This window comes from Cyprinodon variegatus, unplaced genomic scaffold, assembly GCF_000732505.1.
Source record: "Cyprinodon variegatus isolate N-32 unplaced genomic scaffold, C_variegatus-1.0 Scaffold248, whole genome shotgun sequence".
Taxonomy (NCBI): Eukaryota; Metazoa; Chordata; class Actinopteri; order Cyprinodontiformes; family Cyprinodontidae; genus Cyprinodon; species Cyprinodon variegatus.
Window position 1 is genome coordinate 456514 of NW_015150701.1, and position 19261 is coordinate 475774.

At 37.0% G+C, this 19261-nt stretch overlaps 2 protein-coding genes across 4 annotated transcripts; both read left to right on the plus strand.

Annotated features, from left to right (window-relative positions):
* Window positions 1–41: 41 nt before the first annotated feature.
* wdr82 (WD repeat domain 82) lies at window positions 42–4838 on the plus strand. Of its 2 annotated transcripts, none has more exons than XM_015382069.1 (9): window positions 42–411; window positions 1686–1783; window positions 2156–2222; window positions 2312–2411; window positions 2516–2632; window positions 2738–2893; window positions 3446–3515; window positions 4246–4388; window positions 4711–4838. In XM_015382069.1, exons 1-9 carry the CDS (start codon window positions 251–253, stop codon window positions 4738–4740), a joined length of 942 nt encoding a protein of 313 aa, XP_015237555.1. In that variant the 5' UTR covers window positions 42–250; the 3' UTR covers window positions 4741–4838. The 2 variants fall into 2 exon arrangements, with proteins under 2 accessions (XP_015237555.1, XP_015237556.1); XM_015382070.1 differs by lacking the exon at window positions 42–411 and adding an exon at window positions 502–1520.
* A 663-nt stretch (window positions 4839–5501) lies between these two features.
* twf2 (twinfilin actin binding protein 2) lies at window positions 5502–17586 on the plus strand. 2 transcript variants are annotated; one of them, XM_015382067.1, is made up of 9 exons: window positions 5502–5831; window positions 8721–8899; window positions 10594–10689; window positions 10785–10889; window positions 12708–12722; window positions 12880–13005; window positions 13174–13324; window positions 16314–16435; window positions 16795–17586. In XM_015382067.1, exons 1-9 carry the CDS (start codon window positions 5735–5737, stop codon window positions 16960–16962), a joined length of 1059 nt encoding a protein of 352 aa, XP_015237553.1. In that variant the 5' UTR covers window positions 5502–5734; the 3' UTR covers window positions 16963–17586. The 2 variants fall into 2 exon arrangements, with proteins under 2 accessions (XP_015237553.1, XP_015237554.1); XM_015382068.1 differs by lacking the exon at window positions 12708–12722 and having other exon boundaries at window positions 5507–5831; window positions 16795–17582.
* Window positions 17587–19261: the final 1675 nt, after the last annotated feature.

Here is a 19261-nt window from a genome sequence, read left to right on the forward strand (position 1 = left end):
CGAGAAGTTGGAGGTTCACGCCACTGCGCGTCACTGACGTCGAAAAGGCGGTGTTTCGTCCCTCCCCTGCCGTTGACTCAAACCACACCAAGCGGGACCTGGTCGCTGATCTTGATATTCTGTTATCCTAATCCCTACTTTTTAGCACCGCTTTTGCTCACATATCTTTACGAATCACCCTAACTGTGATATTTGAGACAATTTAAAGCGAGAGGAGGGCCAGCTTCCCCTCAGAGACAGGCAGGCTAACATGAAGCTAACGGACAATGTGCTTCGGAGCTTCAGGGTTGCTAAGGTGTTCCGAGAGAACACGGACAAAATTAACTGCTTTGATTTCTGCTCAAACGGAGAAGCGATTATTTCCAGCAGCGATGACGACTCACTGGTCTTGTATGACTGCCAGGAGGGAAAGTAAGAGCGGTTTCTCTCCAGTTCGTTGAGGGTTTTTTTCCCACGTTAGCTGGTTTGCTATATGCTAGCCACCGAGGCCCGCTGCGTTGCGTTGGGCGATTAAGAACGAAAAATGAAATGTATGAGCCCGTAAATTCAAGTATTTCTTTTCAAATATATATATTCAAATAGTTATTCAGGTTTTACATTTTATTTCATTTTTTTTAAAAGAGTATTATAGCTCTGTGTATTTTGCTAGTAAGTTAGCTTAATGGAGAAAATGCGCTTTAATTTAAGCTAACATGGTTGAAGATTTGACTATATGACATAAGAAGTTAAATGAGTTTCGGAGCTCGTTAATACTCAATCTTTAGCCTTTGGGTTAACTGCCGCCATTTCTTTTTTTAGTACATAGGGACCAACTGCCCAGTGCAAGATGTTTGGCGTGTATTATTATAATAAGCAGCTTTAAAGTGGGTATAGATCAACTTTAACGTGTCTAAATTCACTCAGATTAAATTTTAAATACCAAGATGCTCTAGTAGATGGGTTAAAGATTTGAAAATTTTACAGTTACGTTTTCTCTGGTAGATAAAAACCATTGATGTTTGTATTCTGGAAATGGAGGGAAAATAATGGGGTTAATTAAGTATTTAAAGACAGTAATACAACAGGACTGGCATCCATAACTATTCAGAACAGCTTGTTGGTTTAATTACAGAACTTATCCAACAAACGGCATCAGGGATGGTTCTGGAAAAGCAGAATGCAATCTTAGTTTAAAAATCAATACCTAAGCTTTGAACTTGTATTGGAAAAGAGGAATAGCATGATACTGCTACTTCTGCTTTCCATATAATTCTACCAAGAAAAGCCTTTTTAACTTTAACTGATAAACTGGAGTCTTTTATGGAAATACAGCTGTTAAACCTAACCCCAAACTGGAGGAGCTAAAAAGATTCACAGTTCAAAGTGGGGGAAAACACACTGAGAGGGTGATGCAGGTCGATAAAACCAAAATAAACTTTTGGCCAAGCAGACATCCGTTCAGTAAAGTAATGTTACATGGTGGTGAGAGCATGGTGCTGTGTGGATGCTTTCCTCCAGCAGGCATGGGAAACCCGATTTAGGTTATTATGAGCTTTTTCGAGATAAGTGTTTGGGGAGGGGTGAACTTTTGTAAATGTTTAGCATAAGAGCACATACAATAGTACTTCTCCCACAACCCCTGTCAAGTAATTGAATTAATAGAAAGGTCTGCTTCTAATTTTTTTTCTTCTTTTTATTTATGACAGACCCAAAAGAACTCTCTACAGTAAAAAGTATGGGGTGGATCTGATCAGGTACACACATGCTGCAAACACAGTGGTCTACAGTTCCAATAAAATTGATGGTATGTATTCAGAAAAAGAAAAGGTCAATATATATTTCTTGTTGCAATTTCAGAGTTTAACTTCTGTTCTGCAGCCTCATTTTAAGTCTAAATGGCCCAGGATGCAGGCTAATGAATGCTGTTGCATAATTGGTCATCATGCTGCTCACTGTAGCCTGAGGTAGTTGTTTGTACAGTTTGAGGGTCTGTGATTCTACCCCATACAGGAGCTAACTGTACAAGTGACTGCCTTGCCTACGGTTGAGCACAATCTCCGGACGAGCTTTTAAAACGCCAAGTTGTGTCTTTTCCTCTGTTTGTTTCGGTGCATAGAATTCATTTGTCATTCATTCGGGTCTGCTGGTGTCACCAAATTTGTTCTTTTCCTTTTAGACACTATACGGTATTTGTCTCTTCATGACAACAAGTATATCCGATACTTTCCTGGACATAACAAAAGGTGAGGGCTCTTCTTATGTTTCCTTGATTGGTTCATGTTTTATCCTGCTGTTTTGTTTCTTTATTAATTGTATTGTTTTTTGTGATCAGAGTGACTTCTTTGTCGATGTCTCCTGTGGATGACACGTTTATTTCCGGCTCATTAGACAAAACTATCAGGCTGTGGGATCTGCGTTCGCCAAACTGCCAGGTTGGTATCTAGCTTTACTCCCCTCTCATAAGCATTATTCGAGATTTGACTTTGAACACGGCACCAAATTTTCTGTGAACTTGTTTTTTTTTTTGTTTTTTAAGGGGTTGATGCACCTTCAGGGGAAGCCAGTGTGCTCGTTTGACCCAGAGGGCCTAATTTTTGCAGCTGGAATAAATTCAGAGATGGTTAAACTTTATGATCTGAGATCATTTGATAAGGTATGTGGAAAGTTTATTTTTTTGTATGTTTGTGTGAGATATGTTCTTACTCTGTTATTTAAGCTAATATATAATCTGCAACAAAAACATTCCTCTCACCAACAGGGTCCCTTTGCAACTTTTAAGCTTCAGTACGATCGGACATGTGAGTGGACGGGACTCAAGTTTAGCAACGATGGTAAACTCATCCTTCTTTCAACTAACGGCGGCGCCCTTCGCATCCTGGATGCTTTTAAAGGAGCTGTGCTGCATTCTTTTGGGGTAGGGGAGAGTTGCACTCAATGCTCATTAATGAATAATATTTAAGCAGTGCCTCATGTAGTGCTGAAGTGTCAGTGTTAGAAATTGAACTTTATCTTCTATTTAAATCAAATGTTAAACCTCTACAGCCAAAGTTGTTTTATATATTTTTTACCCTATTTAGTTGAATGAACTGTGCTACAATGTTTATGGACAGTTGACATTTTATAGAGGAGTTTTGCAAAGAAGTTGCGTAAAATAACAGGGGTTTCTGGGTAAAGTTAAATGATTATAACTTTCAACCAAGCCGACCCAAATAATTCATTAAATAGCAGAAAAATGTTGTGCTCATATGATAGTTTATTCAATGATTAAGAAGCCAAAAGGTTTTTGAATTGAAAGGTTGGTTTGTTTTGTCGATGGATGGTTTTTGATTAAAATTAGGCCAATCGCAATTTAATAAAAGACCCTGTGAATAATTTGATTTAAAAATGTTTTGTCATGTCCCACCACTTATTTCTGAAGTGTTTCTTGGGTTTTAATATATGTTAAAATGTTTTTCTCTATTTTTAGGGGTATAACAACAGTAAAGGTGTAACCCTAGAGGCTTCCTTTACTCCAGACTCTCAGTTTGTAATGATCGGTAAGTTTATGGAAGCATGTATTTAATTATCTTAACTCATAAGTTTAAGGAAAAAGCTCCACACTTCTTGTTTTGACGTAAATTAGCTGTGTAACAACAAAGTGCATTTTATTTTATGCAGAAATATGAAAGCCTTTTCGAGTTAAGTCCAGATCAGATTTTCTCAGATTATTTGTTCACCTTGTATGATAATATAAAGCTTTCTTCGTTCTGTCTATTCAACAATAAAATTTAACAAATATTAACTTAAAGGTTGATAATAAAAACTGCTGCAGATTACTTGATAAAAGTACCAGCAGTTAACCGCCTGACACCCGCTGATCAGAGCTGATCATTTGGGATTTTACCAACTTTTTTTTTTTCAGTCAGTTTGCTTCCATCTCTAGGGATAGAGACACTCTGGCCAACCATTTATCCTAACACTCACAGCTATGAGGAACCTTTGATAGACCAGTTAACCTAGCAGTCATTTATTATGCTACTGATCTGGCATTTAGCAATAAGTCTATTTGTAATTTAGTTGTCTTGTATTGCTGTAGTAAAATATAATAGAAGAGAAAATCCCTTTATTGTCCCACAATGGGGAAGTTATGGTGTTTACAGCAGCAAAAAGATCCTAGCCAGTTATAGGAATAAATTTCACTGTTGATCTTCTAAGAAATATGTTTTTTTCTAATAATGAGCTGCCCTGTTCTGTGTCATTTTTTTCTCACTGATTGATGTGACGCAGGCTCAGAGGATGGAAAGATCCACGTGTGGAACGCAGAGAGTGGGATGAAGGTGGCCTTATTAGACGGGAAGCACACCGGCCCAATTACCTGTCTGCAGTTCAATCCAAAGTTCATGACGTTTGCCAGTGCCTGCTCCAACATGGTGAGTCTGGGATGCGAAAGGTCAATCCTCACATCTGTCGTATTGGATTGACGAAATGCACTTCAAACAGTTGAGAAAAAAAATTTTTTTGAAAATAAAATGAGAGGATTTGATTTTGCCAATAGTTTTGTTTTGATTTTAAAGGTCATTTCTATAAACAATTTTAAAGATTCTCTAAATGAAGTTCCTTATTAAAACTGTTTTTAAGGTCAATAATGTTAAAGCCCAAATTCTGATCAACATTTTTAAGGATTGAAGGTTTTTAATCTGTAAACAAGTTATGGCTGTAAGGAATTACAGATTTATGGATTCAATCTTTCAGGCTTTCTGGCTGCCGACCATCGATGACTAAGGACAAAACTGAAGAATGTGTCGCAGGAGCCAATGGCCAGCAGGGGGCGTTGTAAAAAGAAAATTTATATTCAAGTTGTAAATAATCAGTTGTAGGAATAAAACATGTTGCTGTTTTTTTACATTTCTATTTAAAATTAAATTGTTTTTCTTGTCAAAAAATGTCTGGACTCTTTTTGTGTGTGTGTGTGTGTGCACAGATTATCGTCCATTTGGTGTTTTTGAAATGATTGTAAGAACAATTCAAAAACAATGTAGTCATCTTTTTTTTTTTTTTTCAACAGTTAAGAAAACAATACATGTTGTTTTTAAATCAACTGAAGACTAAACAGGATTCAATTATTCTAGTTTATTGTGTTTTTAATCATGTTTTATTTAGTAAGGTTGGATCTTAAGGTATTCTGAAACCTGATAGGACCTGATCTTTTATTAGAGCATAAACAACTTTCACAATCTGTTGACCATCATTATGGAATCATGTGGAAACCTTTGAGGTGGATATGTTGAGTAAAGATTCCAGTATAATAAGCCTTTCAGCACCTTTTTCATTTTTGTTTATTTGATCAAAGGGTCACAGTTTACCATTTTATAAATCTGAAGGCCTTTAGATTTACATCACTCAGGTCTTGTAGGTGTAAGAGGGTTTAGGTCATGGTCTTCCGTTCTGTTTTGGCTCTTCACAGGCCAGCACCCCTGCCTGGACAGGCAGAGATGGGGCTAAATTTGGGAGAGGTGATCAGGTTCCACCTCTGTGCACATGACACTGTTCCAGTTACTTGAGCAGTCCAGTACCTTCTCACACATTCAGCCTGCAGACGGAACACTCACTGGTCCTGATCAGGACTCTTCATACTTTCTTCTTTTGACTGAAAATTTAAGTCGTCTGGACTTAGGGTTTTATTCCAGCTGCCTTGTCTTTTTCCATCGTCGCCTCCTTCCTCCAACGCCCTCCACCCTGACCCCCCTGGCAGGAGGAAGAACCAGCTTGACCGGCAATGTTCCTCGCACTGGTGGTGACGCCGGAACTGAGGCAGTTCCTGGCCAGGGCGAGAGGCGGAGCAGCACGCCTCATCAAAGTCTGCATCCAGGACGGTGAGTGACCCTGTGGATTGGCTGATCCTTTCTGGAACTGTTAGTGGAAATGGCACAGATTACCTCTACCTTGAATTAATTATCTCATTCTTCAGAAGTAATCCTCCGGGGACAGTTAAACCAGTTTGGTCTTAAAATCAAATTGTATATATATGGTCTTATAAGGTAGATTGTAAAAATTCCTACTGTCCTTGAATCTGTAGCCTCAAGATCTAGAAAAGCTTAATTTCACAAACATATTTGCAGTGATGTTACTGCATTGACCTTTTCTTGTTTTTAAAGACCTCATGAAGATGATTCAGTGTTGCTCAAACGTAAACTGTTTTCAGTTCAGCAGCTGACCTTAAGCCACCAATGACGTGCCGAGGATAATTAGGTTGCCTGGCATTCACAGGGGTGATGAGGCCAAAGGAAAAGTTAGGGGAATTCAGTGAAAGGTTAGTTTCTTCCTCAGGAAAATAAGAACAAAGGCATCTGTCGTCTGAAAGCAGGCTGTAGGAAAAAGTGGATGAAGCAATAGCTTTCTAGGCAACTGGTTCTTCACCATGATGTTTACATGGTGTTTTTGTGTAGAACCAATGTCACGCTGTAATACGACTCATGTCAGATGCAATGTGGGAAGTTTTTTGGAGCTCTCTCTGAACTGAAGACATCACATGAAATATTTGTTCACATATTTATAGGGTTGCTGTCAGACTGTTGCGGTGAAGAGGTTTCTGCTTTAATCTGACACTTTGACAGACAGCCTTCCTGCTCCAGTATCTATGGGAAAACGACTCCTAGCAAAAGCGTGTAAAACCTTAAAGACCTTTGTTCACATTGCAGCCACTTAGTTCAAAGTATTTTACTGGAACTTTATGAGATAGACTAATGAAAAGCGCTGCATGATTGTGAAGTGAAAGGACATTTTTAAAATCATTTTAAAAGTTTGAGTTTTTTAACAATTAAACAAATTAAAGATGTGTGCATCAGCACTCCTAATTGCTGTAAACCAACTCTACCTGAAGTTACAGCAGCACTTATTTTTGCATATCTGCAAATATTTTCACCAGGTCTTAGTCAGACTGAACAGAGAAAATTTGAAAAGATTAGCTTTCATGTTTTTTTTACTGACTCCACAGGATTTAGATCCGGACTTCAGGTTTTCTTGCTGAAAGGATAACCTCGCCTCAGTCTAAAATTTTTTTATCATCTCTAAATGGCTTTCCTGCTTTTTCTAAGCTCAAGCATTCCCACAGCATGATGCTGCCACCATTAGGATTCATGGTGGACTCAGGTTGATGTGTAGTGCTTGCGTAAGGCCAAAAGATTTAATTTAATTGGAAAATCTTCTGACATGTTTGCTACATCTCTTTGCCGCAAACTGGACTGCAGGTGATATTTTTCAACACTTGTTTCTATTCATGAACCAAAGGCTTCAGAAGTACATCAGTAATAGCTTTCCCATTTGACTGTGGATGTCTGCAGTCCCTTCAGGAATCCTGTGTTTTTATTCATTACTCCCTTTCTATTTCTTGATGGGCCAGTTAGTTTAAATGGTCGGCCATTTTTTGGTTGGTTTACAACTGTGACATACTCCTCCCATTTTCATAGGTAGGTCTATGGTTTCTGATCAATAATAAGGTTACTTCTAAAGAAAAAGTATTAGATTCTATTTAGGGATGTTGAGTAATGATGCTGATTATGATTGCATGTCATACATTTAGATAAAATGGTGACCATATTTAAAACAAAGTTAGTTTTGTTTAATTTCACAGTGATGTTCCATTCTGTGTTGGTCCCTCAGTATTTCATTATGACAGACTGAGTTTTGTTGTTGAATAAATTAAAATAATACCTTAATATGCTGATGTTCATTATTTGAAAGTAACAAATCTGATGGTAACTAAATGTGGAAATGTGAATACATCTAATGCAGCATTACTTTAACCATCTTGCAGCTGCATCTTAATATTTAGCTGTAGTCCAGTACAGAGTACTGTTTTTTTTTTTTATGCATAGGTGAAGCATCAGGAGTTTCATGAATTTAAAAATTAATGTTTAAATTGAGCGATGCAATACAGAAAGCAGGAGACCTCCCCAAGATGATAAGCTCCAACCTCAACCCTCCCCTGTGCACTTTGGTCTCTCTGGTCGCTGCTCTGCTATTTGAACCGGCCCGGGACTCGTTCTGTGGCCTCTTCCAATGTCCAAAGTAAAACTAGATCGCTGCAGCTGATTGCATCACCATAAAGTTAGGGTCCTATTCTACAAGTAATCTTTTTAGAGGCCAAAAAGCCATTAGACCCACATGGAAACAAATTCTGTTCTTAGCTTCATACTAATTTATAGCATTTAAGACAAGAGAGAATGACTAATGGAAAGTATGTGCATGCAGAGCTGGAATGTATTGCAGCTCAAAATAGAAACTTGCCCCAAGAGAGAGTCAGAGGGGAAACCCTGCACCCAACAAAGGACATTAGAGTCGAGGTTTCTTTCTGTGTTTTCACTTCATTAATATTTTCAGAGGTTTATTAATCTAGTTTTATTTTCAACTCTGAACCTACTCTTTCCTGCTTTTACTTTATCACGACACCTGAAAGACTCAAACAAACAAGATCTACTTTGTCTTTGGGATGGTTGTAGAGAGAAAAGTTATTTATTGTGTTTATAAACATTGAAAATTATAGAAGATATTAAGCTTTAATAGTTTTTTCCCTGTTTTTTTTTTTTTTTTACATATATTAAATAGCTTCTCTAATTTAATCTAAAAAGCCTCCATCCTTTGCCACAGTGAACAATGCAAAGTGGTTTAGCCTAGTTATCTCTTCTTTCTCTATTTATTACCGACGCTTGCATGCTGCTTAAAGAGAGACTTTGGTATGTGATGAGTAGTGGTCTGATTTTCAGAGCAGCTGGTGCTGGGGGCCTACAGAGAGCCACAACAAAGCTGGGACCAGGACTATGACCACTTCCTGCTTCCACTCCTGGATGACCAGGAGCCCTGCTACATCCTGTACCGCCTCGACTCCCAGAATGCTCTGGGCTATGAGTGGATTTTCATCTCATGGTCCCCGGACCAATCTCCAGTAAGCCACAAAACATGTTCCTAACAATCATTGGGGGGGTACTCTAACCCTAAAACCTGATTTATCACTTAATCATCCCTTTAAGGCACCTTTGATTCTGAAGTATAAGAATGTGCAGTCATTACAGCGTTTATGAAGGAGACGTGTTGTGGTGTGAAATATGAATATCAGTCTTTATGTCAGGAAACATTTAATCCCTTTGAATGTCGGACACTGATAAAAAAAAAAAGGAAGAAAAATATCTGTTGTATGTAAATAGCTGGTTTAATTGTAAATGTTTGGAACATATTCCTCATCGCACCATCAAAAGTACTGCCAAAGCCTTAAGCAAGGAGGTAAGGTACATTTTATTGCTGAAACATCATGCTTTTTAATCTTTTTCAGCTAAAGTCACCAAACATAACTCGGTGAATAAAAAGACAGATAAAAAAAATGTTGCTTGATTCAGTCAAACTACACCTTTGAAAGGAGGCTGGCAGACTTTTAATAATGCTAGTAAAGGAAAAGCTTCTAGCCAAGCACAGAAATCCATCTTGACGAGCTGAGACTGAAACAATATAAAGCCAATTACTGTAAGGATCATGTAATGTCATGATCATGTAAAAGTCTACCGTATAAGACACATTCACCAGAGAAGTAAAATAAGATGTTACCATCAGTTTAGACATGGGAAAAGTACATCATCCACCTCTGCTTCCTCTGTTGGATTTATGAGGGAAAGTAGCAGCACTTCATTAACCAACACCGCTAAAGAAGTTTAGTTTTCTAAATGGGTGCACCAAACACAATGCTAAGTGAGAAAGATACCAGCAATGACTCTAGAGAAGATCAACAGGCAAGAAACCATTGTCCACAAACGGTGAAGGGTTCTAGGGAGTTCACAATCAATTTAGAACAGATTGTTCAACAGAGAAAGCTAGATATCTTTTCTAGAGATATTATCCTCAGAAGTGGCAAAACAGACAAAACCTTAACCTCTGACTTTGCAGACTCTTGTGTGTTCAAGATTAACTGTTATGATGGCATAATTATGAAAAATAGGACAGCTTTACTTTGAACAAATGTCAGGATAATATCAAACAGAGAGAGAAAACAATCAAGGTGTTCCAACGGTTTGGTCAAAGTCAAGCGTAATACCTGAATAGAATTATGTGGAGGAAATGATTATGGCCTGAAGTACTATTTTTTTTTTTTTTTAAGAAAAAAGGGTCAAGACTGCCCAAAACAATGTTAGTCAACCAGAAAACAACTACAGCCAGTCTGTACTGCTGCTTTTCACTTCGTTATTCACACTTCGCCTTCCCATTTTAGCTCCGCCTGTGTTTGATAAAGGGCCTTTTTATTTCCTGAGGTTGGCTTTAAATAGCTTCAAAGTATTTTATTAGTTATTGATAAAATAATGCAACGCCTAATAGTCTTGAGGTTTAAAAAGACAAATCAGACCGAATAGTTCACAAAATCTGATTTAAAAAAAAAGGCTGAATTAGGTTAACAATATTGTTTATTTCAGCTCTTATTTTTAATATATATACAATCTTTACTAAGATTCTCAGTTTTCTTAGGAAAATAAGTTTTTTGAAATAAAAATAAAAACTGGCCATTGTAACTACAGGGCTATAGCACACCTTTGGAGTAACTGAAGCTAAATAGACAACTATAAGTATCAATGACTGATCAATCCATGATGTTTCTAGGTGAAGCAGAAGATGTTGTACGCTGCCACTCGAGCCACAGTAAAGAAAGAATTTGGTGGGGGTCACCTAAAGTATGAGATATTTGGCACCACAGAGGTGAAAAAACCTACAAATTCACCACTTCTTTTAGGTTTTTTTTTTTTATATATATAGTTTGTATAACAGCCCTTTTTCTTTATTTACATATCTAGGAGGACATCTGCTTGCAGGGTTACCTGCATCATGTGTCGTCTTTCTCAGGTCCAGCGCCTCTCACGTTAGCGGAGCAGGAGCTGCAGAGGATCAAAATCACAGAGGTGAGAGGTCAGCATGTCAGCAGCGGGGCCGCCATCGCATTCTTGTGCAGAATTCTTCTGTTTTTTTTTTGTTTTTTTGTTTTTTTAACACCCAGTTAAATGTTGCACACCATCATTAAGAAAGGGGAGAAAAATATAACCTGGGTAAAAATGAAAATTTATTTTAAAATGATAGTTTTGTGCAGTGCATTGACTAAATCAGGGCTAAACCTTATGACTGTATATATCTTTATATATCTATATCTGTCCCCGAGACTGTGACAATAATTTTCAGAATCGTTTATACTAAACCACACTGCAAGTTTTTTTTTTGTTTTTTTTTTAACATGTTTGAGCTGTTTTGAACCATTCAGAGATGGACTTGCTGGTTAACTTGGATCATGCAGTCTTGCAAATGCCTTAACACAATAAAAATTAACTATGGCTAATTACACAGTTGCAGCTACGTGAACTCTTCTGTTGCCGTTGTGTAAATTTGACCCAATTTCACAACTTGCAATGTCGTGTATATTCATTTCTGCATTACTGCAGATTTTAAGCATGCTCTGATCTAATTACAAATGGCTATATATATATTGAATGAAGGGATTTTCCCAACCAAATAGCTGTGCACTATTTAAATACACACACTTGGAAAATTGACAGCCTTAAAATCTTAAATGTTAAGTTCTGTGTTAGTAAAAACATTTTTAAAAGGTAAACCGTTTATTAACTGATTAAAAGTCCAATAATTCGCTGCAAAACCATTACAACTATTTTGAATACAGGGGTGTAAAATTAGCCAGACTTCTCTTACAAAAGGGGATGATTCCATAAAGAAATATATAGACAGAGCTTAAAACCCCCTATGGTAAATCCAAAGTTATGTCCTTGGGATCTTTTTATGGTAAATGTGCATTAGAGGTTTGTTTTTCCAACAAAAAGAGCCAAAAAATGAAAAAGCTAAGTCTAAAAATAGAAGTGAAATCTAACATAACAGGACACAATTGTTTATTTGGAAAGCCTCTTTATTCAACCAGAGTGAGCTTCTGTCACACATATTTATATTTATATATCACAAGCTTAGGAACTGACAGCCTGGTCCAGCATTTCCCAGCAGAAGTTGTGTCGGTCTAGGTTTTACCAGACTGTTATTTTTTCTAAATTGCAGTTATTTTTTTTTTTCAGCAGAAGTAACAGGATGTGCACCAATCTCAAAGCTCTGTCTTTTCCCATCATTTTACTCAATATTTCGACTCAAGTCACAGGAATTCTCACGGTATTTATTTTCACAAATGTGAGATGGATGTTTGTTTGCTTTGTTGTCAGCTGGAGTTTTAATTTGGAGCTCTCATATTCAATACCATTTTTACAAGTATCTTTCCTTTAGTTGATGAACACTGAACAGAAGGGAGATCTGCAGGGCTGTTCTGGTTTGGTTTATTAACCTCCTGGTCATAGGGATTATAAGTAGAGTAATTTTAGTAGACCATCCACTCCTGGAATCCCTTTTAATCTCTTTGCCTAGTTAATGTTGTCAGACAGGTTTTTATAAAGTGACTTCTTGAATATGACCTATTACTGAACTAATATTGATCTTGGTCATTTATGGTTTGACCAGGGTTGGTGTTATATCAGGGCCAGGTATCTTTAAATAGCTTATTGCCATGATTCATTAAATAATCATTTTAAAAAATGCATTTTTTAAATTTATTCAGTTTTTCTTTGTCCAATGATTTAATTAATCTGAAACATGTTTAGGAGGCAAATCCTTTATGACAGCATGTATTTATATAGTTTTATTAAAAAGGTAATGCTTTGTTATGATTTCCTTTCCAGGGCCAAGTGAAACAGGTATGTTTAATAATTGTTACTATATCTGTATGCTTCTATGCACCATTGGTCCAAGATAAAAAAAAAAAAAACAAACAAAAAAAACAAGTTCAGTCACTCCTTTAAGTCTTTAAGAGGCATCTAATGTATCCTGTCAATGTTATGCTGCCACCTACAGGTGAAGACAGAAATCAGCGTGGAGAGCAAGCACCAGACGCTTCAAGGCCTTGCTTTTCCTCTGCAGGAGTCAGCCAAAAGAAGCCTTCTTCTACTGGCTCAGAAACGCTTCAACTATGTACAGCTGGTGAGCAGAGAAAGCTGTTTTGCACAAACACACAAAGACTCAGACATGTTCCAGCTTGACACCTTTATGTTTACAAAAAAATAAATAGTAGTTCAATTTTCATAAAGGTAAGAACTTAGATCTTTAATGGTTGTTTTTTTTTTTTTTTTTTTTACTTTCTCTGTTTAGAGGCTGGATGTGGAAAAGGAGACAATAGAATTGGTCCACTCCAACCCAACAGAAACCCGTGATTTACCCCGCAGGGTTCCTAAAGACACTCCCAGATACCACTTCTTCCTTTACAAGCACTCCCATGAAGGAGATTACCTAGAATCTGTTGGTAAGCCTCTGATCGATGAACCATAATAATCCTGTTTTTCCAACGAATCTATATCTAAACTGGGTGAACTCTGCTTGAGGTTTCTGTAATCACCACGAGATTCTGCTTATAATGTGAAACAAGAGAAAAAGTAAGTCAAGTGAAAACATTATGTTGCACCACCCTGTTTCTACAAACGGTACAAACAGGCATGTTTGCAGTTGATTTAATAGTAAAAGCCAATTTTCTCATGTTTTCAATGTTAAAGTGAATTAAAAGTTTCTGACTGCATAGAGTGGATCTGAAAAATTATATTTGAAAGAAAGGGGAAAAAAAAGGACAGGATCATTATTTAAATATTCTTAGGTGTGCATTAGGCAGGGATGTATCAGAATCCCACATCTTGGTCTGGTAATCTGCCCACTATAGCTTTAAAATCAATCAAAGTCCTTGTTTAAGCTGCAGACTGGGCTAAAAAGATAATTCTGAGCCTGAAGTTCTTCAGTCTGCCAGACTTATGGGACATCTGATGTGATTTATTATTTCTATGTTCTCTGGGATACTAAGAAATTAAATGAAAACCATCATCTTTAACTTTCTGTGAGAAATTGGCTTTTTTTTGTATAAATTGACTGGTATTTGGAGCTGTTCCTGATTTAATTCCCTTTGACAAAAAAAAAAAAAACCCAAAAAACTTAACACAAATTATAGAAGAATCAGGAGAAAAGCAATCATGCTGTCACATCCCTGTTTAACTGCCAATACTGTGTTATGCTGTCAGTGTGTTTTTAGTCCCAAACATACAGTATCCTCTGGAACCAAAACGTTAATTTTTCCTTTAGTAGATGTTAGCCAGGCCTGGATGTTTCTATGATATAACCTCATTCCATTGTCAAAATATGACTACAGACATCAGCATTCTTGTATAGATCACAGCCCGGCACTTCCTAGAATTTCCTGCAGCTTGTTCGGTTGCTGTCGGCTTCCTAACAGTCTCCAGCCTCACCCTTTCTTTTCATCAAATATGGAGAAACATGCCGGTCTGTTAATGTCACGGTTGTCCCGTGTGTTGAATTATTTGTACAATGAGATCATTTTGATGTGTTGAAACTTCTCTACAAACAATGGCTTTAGCTAAAGTTTACAAACAAGCAAATTCTAGGAAAATCCATTACGACAGCAGAACACTGTGGCATTTACCCAGATCCTCTACAAGTCCAAGAATGTTGGAACTATATTAAAAGATGTTTAAAAAAAGTAGTAGTTTAAAGATGTACATATTAAAACAATAACTGTACAGAATACAATCTCCCAGTTTTAAAGATGGCCTCATATCAGTGGTTTACTGTGCAGCAGCTCTCCTAAGAGTATGAGCCCCTGTGAAAATTCCTGAAAATAGACCAAGATTAAAAACTTTTAAAAGATTTTCCACCCAATGTGACACCTATCCTGTGGAAATCAACCAAGAGTCGACTATAAAAAGTAGCAGGAGCACTGAAAAAATGCATAGGGGCTTAAATGTGATCTTTGTTAAAACACATTTTGATACAATTACAGCATTCAGTCTTCTTGAGTTCACACCTGCCATCAATTACAGAGAATCTGATAAACTGGAAATAAAGGTCAGCTGTGCTCCGAGCAGTTATTCACTCAGTTTAGATCAGTTTAGATAAAGGTAGAGCTTGTAGAAAGTACTGCAAAGCTCTACCCACCCCCCTTTTGACATACATGGAGCAGAGAAGACATTATTTTCTCTAAAACTGGTGAAGAAGTTTGATTGAAATGAGTAGAAAACACTGGAGCAGCACTAGTAGCGTTTATGTGATGAGTCTCTCTTGTTCTCTCTATTTTTCCGAGCTAACGAATGGCTCTGCAAAGCAGAAAGCCACTCATCACCTTTCAAGTAAATATAAAAATAAAAACCCACATTAGAATGTCTGGGTCACAGTTCAATAATATAAATTTGTGATCGAAACCTCCAACACATCTATAAAAGAATACAGTCTCTGCTGTGACATCTGATGGTGGCAGCATCCTTGTTGCTTCAATTCAGATGGAACCAAAGCTTTTTGTCACAGTGGCTAAATTTGGCAACAGTTCTTAATACATAGAAGCTTATTAATTTGGAGAAGCTTTGCAAATCCTAATGAGCAAATGTTTCCAAGAAGTGGGGAACTGATCAACTTTAAACAAATAAAAACTAAATGCTGGAGTTGAATCAAAAGTTGCTTTTAACAGGTTAGTTCAAGGGTGTGCACATTTATCCAAATTGGTTCTTATTTTACTCTTGCTGGATCCTTCTTTGTACACCCTTAAGATGCATTTGAACAAGGGTGTTCTACATCTATCTTTCTGCATTAACTGGGACGTCATGAAGCCCTCACACAATTAATGAAGCCAGAAAAACATCCTTTTCATTGCAGGCTGTTTTTTTCCTGAATATTTCCTGAACTCATTTCTTCCCAATAAGCGTGTGTGATTGAATTCCTCTGCAGGTTCAAAGCTCCATCCATTCTGCTCATTTAGGATGAGTTTTCAGTTTCCTTTGGATTCTCTACATCCTTTACTTCTAACATACAGCATCATCATTAGATTAGTCTGGTCTTAGAGGCTTTAACTAATACCCTGTGGCCCTTTTGAACCTAAGTTGAATGACTGTTAGATGTCTGTTCATGCTCAAGCATTTTTGAGCTATTTCATTTTCATATTCCATCTCTTTTTATGCTTCTACTCCATAGATTGAAAATCACATTTCATAGATTCCACACTTTAGATATCATTTTCAAGTTTAACAAAGATAAATACTTACACTTTATTATAAAAAAAATAAAAGTATTAGTTCACATATTTAGTTTTTTCTTCAGAGGTTGGCTACGACTATAAACAGATAATGTATATATCAAATTTTCAGATAAAGTTTAATTTAAACACAAAAATAAACATGGGAACAATAAAAAATACTCTCCACAGCTGTGTGCATTTGTGATGGCTGATGCTTCCCTCTCTGCAGTGTTCATATACTCCATGCCAGGATACAGCTGCAGCATTAAGGAGCGGATGCTTTATTCCAGCTGCAAGAGTCGACTACTGGAGGAAGTGGAGAGGGATTACCATTTGGAAATTGCTAAAAAGGTAACAGATGGATTGATGGGGAGGAGGGCCAGAACGTTAGATAACATAGCTTCATGCGCAGATTCATTACTCTGCTCAGGCGGTGTATATCTCTCCCACATGGCGAGCATTTCTGAGACAGAATGTCTAAACCTGTAGCTGCTTATTGAGGCTTAAGACATCTGAATTGACAGGAACTCATTGCTAGAAAAACCTGGGGACGAAACAGCTATAACTTACGCAACCAGAAGATTATTTATTTATACGTTGTGCTTTAATGTAAATTACTAATAGTCTGCATTATGATATTATGTATTTTACCTTTCTACATGACTCTATATTCTCTTTTTACTCTTTTTTTTTTTCTTCTTTTCATCCAGCTGGAGATTGATGATGGAGACGAGCTGACGGAGGAATTTCTGTATGACGAGGTCCATCCCAAGCAGTACGCTCATAAACAGGCCTTTGCAAAGCCCCGAGGCCCTGCAGGAAAAAGGGGACACAAGCGTCTTATTAAGGGGGCAGGAGAGGCCATTCAGAACAGCTAGAAGCAGATAATAATACATATAAATGGTATCTTATACAAAAATCTGCATTTGTAGGCCTTTCTTACTGCTTTCGAAATATTAAAAATGTTTTTGTTTTGTTTTTTTTTGTTTTTTGGTACACAATGAATTTCTCTCTTGTTCTTGGTCTAATGTTTTACAGACATATTATTACTCATATAAGACAATATGCTCCTAAAGATTTGTAACTTACAAAATATACATGCTTAAATGTTCAAGGAACCCTTAAAACTCAAAATATCGATAAATATTGGAAAAACACAAACAACCGTGTAAACACATTTTGTTTTAAACAGTGATTTCAGATGTTTTTGCTAAGATTTTTTTTTTATTTGTATGTCTGCAGATATCCAATATATTTATTAAACACTATGTTAAGCCTGATTGAGGTAGCCATGCTGACCCGTTATGTTGGGTTAGAGATGTGACATTTAAGGAGAACTAAAGCAAACCAGCAGCTCTACCATCAGACACCTACAGTTCACTAATTGCTTTTTTTAAACATCCTCAACGGTCGTAGTTATAAATATAGACACGGAAACCTCGTAAAATAAAATTTGCAGCTGCAGAAACAGAAATTTCTCGAGAGAAGGTTTCATGATCAAACGAGACAACAGGTGACATCACAGGCCACTGTGATGAGAGTGTTTTGATGGGTCAAGACAATGCTTTCAAATCTCTAAAGTCCATATCAACTGTCAAGTATGGCGGTGGTAGTAACAGTGTTCTGGTTCAGTTAAGCCCTAAGTGATAGTTGTGCATTGCAAAATGAAGAGGGGGAGTGCCGTGGTGGTGGCAGCATAATACCAAGGGACTGAATAACAATAATAATAACCATTAATACTGATGCATTGCACAATATCGGTGAAATTATAAAGATGGATGTCTACCCCAGGATTATTGAAGTTCAACTCAGCCTAGTGGGTTAGAGCAGTTGACTTGTGCTCTGAGAAGGTTGCAAGTATCTGGTTCGAATCCCACTGCCTCCCCTCTAGGTTCCTCAGGAAGACCTTTATCCCTGATTGCAACCTGGGCATCGCACAATGCCAGCCCACCCATCCCAAGCGGATGGGTTAAATGCAGAGGTTTCACCAATGTGAGATCAATAAAGTTCAATTATTTTTAAATATTAGGCTCAGAGCTACATTTCCACCACAAACTGCTGCCTAGATTTCCCTTATTTCTTTGGACTGAGAGGGAGAGACATGAAAATGCTTGGAGCAGTCAAAGTGAAGTCAGACTTGAAAAATATGTACCAACTGTATAGTAATACCAAGCTAAGCGGAGGTGACTTCCGGTGGTAGTGGTCTATATTATCTAATGAGGAAAGGGGAGAAGCTTTTAAATCTAAGAACGCAGAACTGTTAAGCATGGTGGTGGCAACATCATGTGGCGGGGCTGTTTCTGTACAATTGATACCAGTTTATTGATTTTTTTTTTTTTTTTTTTTTTTTGCACAAAGGGAATCGGAAGATAAAAACAGAGCGCTACCCTCATTGTTCTTCAACCTAATCTCAACTAGACTGCTGGGATTAGGAGTCAGTCAATTGTTGCTAAATAACAATAATCCTAAAATCAGATTTCTCAATAGACAAACCATGTTCACACTGAGCATCAACCACTGACCTCAATTTTAATGAATGGATTTATCTAATTGAAAATATTAAATAAATACAAATTAAAAAAATAATAATAATAATGAAAAACTAACTTGCTGTCTATAAACCAAACAAATGACCTCCATTCTGTGAAAGAATTGTGACAGCTTGGACATTTAGCCGATTATCAATATGGATAAATGCATAGATATATGAAACCATATGTTTAATGTAATGTTGACCCTTTTTTCATAAACATGCACCTACATTCTCTTTTTAGAAACTATTGAAATAAGTTGAAAACTAAATCCCATTAAAACTCACATTTATCACAGATCTGGATCAAGATTCATATCCTTGATGACAGGTCAGTAAGTGTCTTGGTCGTGTTAGAGAATGGAGTTGGTCACTCATTCTTAGAAAATGTCACATTTGGTTAAAGCTGTTGGCTGACTAGCTAATTTCTCATGGAATTATGGTCAAGTCTGAGAACCGTTATTTCATTTCCAAAACATGTCAGAAATGTTAAAAAGAACAATGAAGACAGGAGGTCATGTGGTGGAATGAACAAAGGACTTTTTAAGGGTTTGATTCAAGTCTCTGGGTAGATAAAGAGCATCTAAATAAGCAGAAAACTGAAATGGTTTCTCTCGAAAATGTCAAGCTGCCAAAGAAATTACTGA